The 8,604-nt window shown below is 36.0% G+C and overlaps 1 protein-coding gene across 1 annotated transcript; it reads right to left on the bottom strand.

The window, feature by feature from the left end:
* Positions 1-7,360: 7,360 nt before the first annotated feature.
* On the bottom strand, positions 7,361-8,287 carry LOC101432446 (olfactory receptor 5T2-like). The gene has a single exon (XM_004465056.1). It carries the CDS (start codon positions 8,285-8,287, stop codon positions 7,361-7,363), a length of 927 nt encoding a protein of 308 aa, XP_004465113.1.
* Between the last annotated feature and the right edge of the window lie 317 nt (positions 8,288-8,604).

The raw sequence follows: 8,604 nt of genomic DNA, 5'->3' as shown, positions 1-8,604 counted from the left end.
ATATTTTGTCCTGTAATTAGCTATATACAATTGAAAATTCATTATTTCCTTACAAATTTAAGTATCATTATGTGGATACTTGTTTCCTCTTTGAATGATCTTTTTTTTACACAAAACAGAGTTAGGTACTTAAATGATACTAAAATTTTCACATGATTTTTGGGTTTTCTGTTGTATATTTTACAAACTTTGTCAATGATTTTCTACTTCTTAAAATTGATATGTTGTTTTTTGCTTATATTGGTCTTTTTGGCAATAGTGCCTTGCAAGTCAATTACTTCATGACTTCCCATTAAATTTCTACCTGATATAAACAGCGTTAATCTCTTTAGACATAGGTGTGAAGGTTGTTTTCTCATGGGAAGCAGTTATAAGATTAAAAGTCAAAGCATTATAAATCTTTTCAGATGGATGTAGGATTCCTCAGGGTAGAACTTTATAGGTATATATGGCAAAGAAGATCAGAAGAATCTCAGGTTTCAATGTCCCCAAATCACTATAAGTCCATATGTCCCCATTCCAATATTCAGTAGCCCATTCCATCCTAAATAATGTCCTAACTTTAACAGAAGATACATGCAAGTTTTGGGAATTCAATTCATTTTGTAAATAAACTACTGGCTCAATGAGACTCTGCATCTGATTTCAGAAATCTCCTGTGTGTAGCTACAAGATAAGAGTTTCCTTCATGTCTCATATAGAAAAACAGTTTGTAGTCCTGTCTTTCCTGATGTGATTGAACTGGGAATTTGAACACCTGGACTTATCCTTGCCTTTCCTTTAACAACTTTATTCAGTACATTTAGGAATCACCAGCCAACTTTATTATGCCTTTTAACTTCACAAAAAATATAATAAGATATCAAATATACTGTCATCTGAGCCATTCCTCTTAATAACCTTTTGAGTAAAAGTATCCAATGATAAAACTTTGCATATCTATACTGATACTTATGCCATGGACACTCAATTCTTTCTTGGTCATTGGAAATGGAGTGACTAGTGCATTTTAATATAAGTAGACTAAGAATCAATTCTCAAAGGTCTTGATGGGGGGTTGATAAATGGGAATTCTGCACTTTATGCATGATTGTTTTGTAAGCTCACAACTTCTCCAACAAAATAAAAAGAGAAATAAGAACCAATTCCCAAATCCCAAGAACCAACTAAGAAATGTCATCCTGAAGATTCTATTTCTGAAGAAAACAGATTTTTCTTGAACACACAAGACAACATTACATAGCAAAGTTGAGAAATGAATTCATCACAAACTTGAAGATACTTTAATAGAAAATAAATCTTAAAACTAAAGGAATTGAAACAGTCTAATACTTACTAGTGCCTAAGGATTACCTCCTGAAAACATCCTTTTACTCAAATATGGCCTGTCTCTAAGCCAAACTCATCAAATGAACATAGTACCTTCTCCCAATCATGGAACATGACTCCTGGGATAAGCTTCCCTGGTACCTTGGGATCGCTACCAAATACCAACCAGCAACGGATTTGGAAAAAGACCTTGAAGAAAAGGGGGAAACATCAAATACAAAAGAGTTTTTATGGCTAAGAGAATTCAAAATGAATCAGGAGGTCATTCCAAAGGTTACACTAACACATGTGTCAGGCAGATCTCAGTAACTGCCATTGTGAACAAAGCCTCAAATAGGGGGGCTCCTGAGGGCTCTAGAGTCATCAGACACTATAGGCAAGGCACACAACCCTGTGAAATCAGCACCTGTCAGTGGGCATTACCTTGGAATATAGGACAACCTAGTTCCCCAACATAATAGAGCTATATTCATTTATAGTTTCCTTACAAATGATTTATTTCAACCTATATTTATCACTATACCCATTATATATATGTCTCAAAGACAAATCTCCAGTCTGTTCATATGCCAGTTGAGCCCTGAATCTAAGCAGAGTTGCAGTCAGCACCTTCTCTCCAGTTCATCAGACTCACCTAGGACAACTGATGAAATGATGATGATGGGCATTGCCCATGCCAAAAAACAGAGAATATCTACAGCTGCAAGCGAAACATTTCTTTCCATCTGCCTCATAATATCTAAGACCCTCTCAATCTGAGGCAGAGCAGGCATCGCCCTCTCTAAATCCTCAAGTTTGAAGAAAATTCAAACATAAGGGGGGAATGCAACCATGGGAAAAGTGAATATATTAATATTGTAATAAAGAAAGAACATGTAGCATTGTTATAAAGATAATTGTTGCCAGAGGTTCTGATGGGAGAGGGGATATTGGTGGAACATAGAGCATTTTTAGAGGATTGAAATTAAGTGTAAACCACAATGTAAATTATAGACATTGGTTAGTAGCAATGCTTCAATATTTATTCATCAATTGTAACAAATATATCACATAATTGTAAAAATGTTATTAATTGGGGAAGTTGTGGGGGGGGCAGAGAATTGGGATATACAGGAATTCCTTATCATCTTGATATAACTTTTATGTAATATAAAATCTCTTTAAAATAAAGCTTATTTAAAAATAAAGGAAAATTTAAATAAACTGTAGACAAAGCATTTAAATTTTAGTTTTGATTTGATTTTTAGATTTTTTTTGTCTTGATAATTATAGCTTTTTTCCACTCTTTAATTTCTAAAAGATTATTGGTTATGTAAATGTTACAGAGAATATATAGGGGATTCACATATGCCCCACACCCCACACCTCCCACATTGTCCCACCTTGGCAACATCTTTCAGTAGTGTTGTACATTCATTGCAATTGACAAACATATTTTGGCACATTGCCACTAAGCATAGATTATAGTTTACTTTGTAGTTTATAGTCTCTCCCATTCAACTCTGTAGGTTATGATATATAATTGCCTGTAACTGTCATTATAATGTCATTCAGGCTGATTCCTGAGTCCCAAAAATGCCCCCCATTACACCTGTTTTTCCCTCTCCCTAACCCCAGAACATCCAGGAATCATTGCCTCCACAACAGTGGTATTTCTTCCATTGCTAGAATCACAATAAGTCTATATTAGAATACTAGTAAGTTTATTTTTTTCCACAGTTGGTTTCCCCAATCCTGAGAACTCTGGAATGGTGATGCCCACTCCACTATTAATTGAGGGGGCTTCGATCGCATACGTCTGATGGATAGGACTCTCTTACTTGCAGCTGTAGACACTCTCAGGTCTTTGGTATATTGTTTGTCCATCATCTCCTCCCCATTAGTTGTCCTGGGTGAGTCCATTGAACTAGAGAGTAAGTGTTAGTATTTTTGAAGTGAGCTTAAACAATTATTCTAATAGGAGTAGGGTGGGCAAGATAGTAAGATAAGTACAGTAATACCAGGAAATCAAATTAAGATGTTATAAAATATAATCCAATAATAATGTAAAGATAGTATGAACTTTAAAAATAATATTTGAAAATTGAACAGAAAAGTAAGGACATGAGTAAGAAATACTGCATAAAAAGAGCAGGAAGTTTGGTGATATAAATTTTGAGGAAGAAAGACTAATAATTTCTTTCAGATATGAATCTAGGATGCCATGGCCTAATTTACAAAGTTTGAAAGGGAAAATGAATTTTGATGAAGTATTAACCCTGGAAGATTTGGGATGAGGATCTGTGTGTTCTAACTAGTTGACCTTAACAAATTCATAATTATGTAATAACTGGAAGATTTTATAAAAAAAAAAATGACATTTATTGTTCCTGAAGAAATAAAAAACAAAATAGGATAAAAACTTGTTAGCATATTTCATTGCAACTATAAGTACAGGATTGAAGCAAGAGACAATGGTCTAATGTGAGCCCATATTGCAGGAATTGGCAGATGGCAGTGCCAGTGGCGGTAGGGGAACTGTTCAGCAATTCAATAAAACGCAACAGGCCCATGTCAGCATGGAGAGGTAGATGCTTTGGATCAGTGTATGGAAATGGTCTTTGTGATCAGTAGGAGTCATTCAGTAGAATCCTAAGGTGGATGAATTATGTTATGAAACAGATAGTAATGTGAAGTTTTTGGTCAAGATACATGAATATACTCTATTTTCGTGCTGCCAAGTGAATGAGTTAAAACACAGAGCTTGTAAGAACTCTAAGTCTACAAAGACCTAGAATCTGTAAGTAGGTATTGTTGTTTTTTTCCTTCAGTATGAAATTCAGGTTTGTAAATACAGTCAAGAATAAACATGAACGGATCAGTTGTACCAATATATACATCCAATTACATATTGGATAAATAAGACTGAAGTCACCAAGTTTTGTCATTACTTATATAGGCAAATCATCCAAGATGCATAACCTTTTCCTCAGAGACAAAAATATGGAAAAATGATCAGTTAAAAATATAGTTCCTTGTGAACAAGAAATATTTCTGAATGTTGTATTAGAAGGTACTGGGTTTCATTTCTGGTTTTGGTTTTTCGATTTGATATCTGTTTAATTATGGTAAATCTCATGAGTTCCTCTGTGCGCTGTAAATTTAGGACATTAACTGTTGTTTAGAGATTGTTTTCCATTTGTGCCATCTTCAAACACATTCTAATTTTTCTCTGAAGATAGGGCATTTCTTTTCTGTTTTCCTGAACATCTTTTGTTTTTCCCACTGATTATTCATTCTTTAATTACTTACGAACTTTAAGTCTTTTTATCTTTTAACAGTCCATGTTTGTAAAACCTGCCCATTATACCTACTTCTCATCCAATTTCCACAGTTAAATCCCAAAATCTTTATCCTATTAAATATTGCACGGACACCTGCAAAATGTTCTTTAAAACTGATAAAGCCATTTTCTAAAATCCTTATCCTGACTCTACAGAGCTTTTAATGTAACATCAATAAGACAAATATAATATACAATGTATACAGGCCTTTATTTGTCCTTGCAAGTCATGCAAGACCATTCCAATGTCCCCAAAATGCCCCCATGTTATACCTAATCTTCCCTCTCCCTCCCTTCAGAACTTCTGGTGGCCACTACCTTTACATCAATGATAAAAGTTCTTCCATTGCTAGAATAATAATAAGTCTATAATAGAATAATAATGTCAACTTTAGTCCATTGTTCATTCCCAGTTTTGAGGATTTGGGGATGGTGATGCCCACTCCGTTTCTAATTGAGAAGGGCTTAGATCCCATAGGACAGATGGATGGAACTATCTTGCTTATACTTGCAGACACTCTCTGTTCCTTGGGATGCATGTTGTACATCATTATCTCCTTGTGTCTTTAAATACAAGCAGGCAGATTGAATTACATGTAGCTCCAAATTTAGAGGATATTCACTATACCAAAATAATTCAGAGTTACAAATGTACACTCCCAATTTGAAGAGTACTGAGCCCAGAAAAGAACAGATACTATTTCCCTGACAGAAAGTGAAATTGTGGTCATTAAAAATGAAACTGAATAAAGGAATATCACTGTCAGAAATAAGAAAAAGTAACCATGGCAGAAATGTCATTCCGATAAAAGCACTGGGCTTCCAGGCTTTACTTACCTTGGGGGAATTGAGCCTTACTTTGAATACATAACTAATAATACAGTGCATGACATTGGAAATGAGTTGTAATAAAGATGTGTAGGTGATTCACACAATTGCCCAGGGCACCTTTGCACCGAATATCAAAATTGTGTGGAAACTTGATACTATTTAATGAAGGAAGGAGACAAAAGGAGAATATTTTGGATAGAGAACACAATGATAAGGAAATACTAATGAGTCAGATTGTGTATCAGTATAAGTAGAAAAGAATTTGGTTTCTGAAAGTAGAAATATTGAAATGTGCTGCCTAATTGTGAACCTACAAACATAGGCAACTTTTCTTATGATTTACAGAGTAAAAAATACAGGTCCATTTAAATATAACAATGTTGTAGCAGAGATAATGATCTGACAATATTTTGTAAACATATATATCCACATGAAATATGCAAGAGGAAAAGATTTATAACATGGAAATAAATGAAGTAGAAGCAGAATATGTAGCCCTGGGGTTCTTGTTGTCTACTGGAAGGTGCTAACATAAAATGAACAATAACAAAGCAGCAAAGTTTGTCACATTTTGGAGGACATTTAAAGAATGGTATGTGTAAGTTATGATCTGCTAAGTATCACAGAAAATAATTTGCCTGGCACAGAGAAAATGGCATTTGAATTCTACTGAAAATAATCATGAGTTTTACAAGTAGTAATTACTGTACTTACTGTAAAGTGGGAAAATGAAGAAACTCTCCTGCACTTTTTGCTATGTAATGGGTTGAGAGAGTGGATGAAGGTGAGGATAAATGCAAATGAGTTTTTATGATAAAGGTAATACATCATATCATGAACAGTTTTTACATCAAAGAAGTGGCAGAAGTGATTGAAGGACTTTATTTCTTTCAGGGAATGCTGGAAGATGAACCTGAAGAGTATTTCAGGTATTCACCAGGGATTCTGAAGTATTTAACCAAGGGCTCCTGTCAGAAAATAGGTGGTCTGTGAGGAGGAGAGATTTGTGCTCGGCACTAAGACCACTCTGCCACGTTAATGTTCACTTTGATTGATACTAACTGGAAGGTGAACATACTAACTGTTGTTTGGATGAAAAATACTACTTTCATGCAAAATAGATTATCCTTGAAAATCACTGAAGTGAATCATCATAGTTGATTCCAGAAAAGAGGAAAAGAATCCTACATTGAGAAAAGATTTCATGTGTTAGATCACTGTTATATTTTGGAAGAAAAAAGAACATTTATATGCAAATTCTATTTAGGAGAATAAAGAACAAAGTTGAAATGAAAAACGTGAAAATAGTTTAGCCTGATAAATTGGACAATCAGTGGTACTACCTGAACAACTGAAGTAGGAACAATAAGGCAGTGTAGTGGTTGAGGGGAAGTTATGAGTACATCTTTGATGTGTGAAAAATGAAGTGCTTATTGCATTTTTTTTCTTATTGCATATTTGCATAAACATGGAGAAGAGAAAGTTGGAAATACAAGACTGGGAGTCATTACATGAGAATGATGAAATCAATTTGATAGTAAAAATTAAAGCTGAGAAATGACATGAATTCTCCCAGATAGGCTAGGTAAAAGAGAGATTTTTTTTTTTTTTACCAAAGAATGATGTTATGGTAGAATATAAAGAAATATCAATATTTACATGTCGCTAAGTTAGAGGAGCTGATTCTGCACTAGGGGGAAGAATTGTTTAGAAAGGGAAGAGAAGCAGCAATGCAGTTCCATGGGGAGACATCCTGCAATGGGCCTGGTCACCAGTATAAAGTATCAGAGGACAGAGGATGAGGAGTGGTGAACTGAGACTCAATCCAATAGCAGTAATGAACTTCTGAAGAATCCACAAGTTTTAACTCTCTAATTCTTAATGTTTACTGCAGCAGTACAGCTTCCGCAGAGCATCTTTCATGTCTTTGTTCCTCAGACAGTAGATAACGGGGTTCAAGGTAGGTGTGACAATGGTGTAAAAAAAAGAGGTCAGGCGACCCTGAGTTGGGGAGTATTGGGAGGCAGATCTCAAGTATGCAAAACTTGCAGCTCCATAGAACAAAATAACCGTAGTGAGGTGAGAGGAACAGGTGGAGAAGGCTTTCCACCTGCCATCCACAGAGGAGATCTGAGCAATTGTGGAGATGATGCAGGCGTAGGATACAATTGTGAGGGCAAAGGAACTCATGCCGATACAGCTGCTAACAGCAAAGCCCACTTCCTCATTGGTGTGGAAATCAGTGCAGGAAAGTCTCATGACAGGAGGAATGTCACAGAAGAAGTGTTCAACAACATTGGGCCCACAGAACGGGAGGGAGAAGGTATTTGCAGTGTGGAAGGCTGAGTACAGGGCCCCAGCCACCCAGGCCATGATGACCAGTTCAGAACAGAGTTTGTGGCTCATCATGGAGGCATAGAGCAGGGGCCTGTAAATGGCCAAGCACCGGTCATAGGCCATGGCTGTGAGCAGGAAGAATTCAGTAGAACCAAATGTAAAAAGCGTGTAAAGTTGAGCTACACACTCCAGGTAGGAAATGACCCCAGAGCCCAAGAGGGAGGTCATCAGGGCCTTGGGGATGGTGACAGAGGTATAGCACATGTCCAGAAAAGACAAGTTCTTCAGGAAGAAATACATGGGGGAGTGGAGACGGCTTTCCCTGATCACAGCTATGATGATGGAAAAGTTTCCCAGAAGGCAGAACAGATAATCAAACAAAAAAAAGAAGACGACTACAAATTTCAATTCCTGGGTATCTGAAAAGCCCCTGAGGATGAATTGTGTCACCCTCGTCTGATTAGACATTTTTCATTCCCCTTGAAATTTTATTAGGCTGTGCTTATAAGTGAGGAAACAGAAATAGGAAACTACCTTGGACCATGACTATGCAGGCTCGTTTGCTCTATAAAGGTGCAACTTCTCTTAGTGGAAAAATCAAAACAAATTAAGTAACTTGTTTAATTATGATTTGACAATGAATCATGTGATTATTTTGATGACTCACTTTGCACTGGATCCAATTCTTCTGTCCTGAGTGAGAGAAAGGAAGAGAAAAAACAAAAAGAGAACAACAGCATAATCCTCTCTCTTTAATTTTGGATATCTTTGGTGAGACGCAGTCC

Source organism: Dasypus novemcinctus, chromosome 22, assembly GCF_030445035.2.
Source record: "Dasypus novemcinctus isolate mDasNov1 chromosome 22, mDasNov1.1.hap2, whole genome shotgun sequence".
NCBI classification, from domain to species: domain Eukaryota; kingdom Metazoa; phylum Chordata; class Mammalia; order Cingulata; family Dasypodidae; genus Dasypus; species Dasypus novemcinctus.
The sequence above is the reverse complement of the archived record's forward strand: the minus strand, read 5'-3'. Positions and strand labels throughout refer to the sequence as shown.

Bases quoted from the DNA above. Each gene is read 5' to 3' on its own strand.
- LOC101432446 (XM_004465056.1), bottom strand. From the start codon at position 8,287: ATGTCTAATCAGACGAGGGTGACACAATTCATCCTCAGGGGCTTTTCA.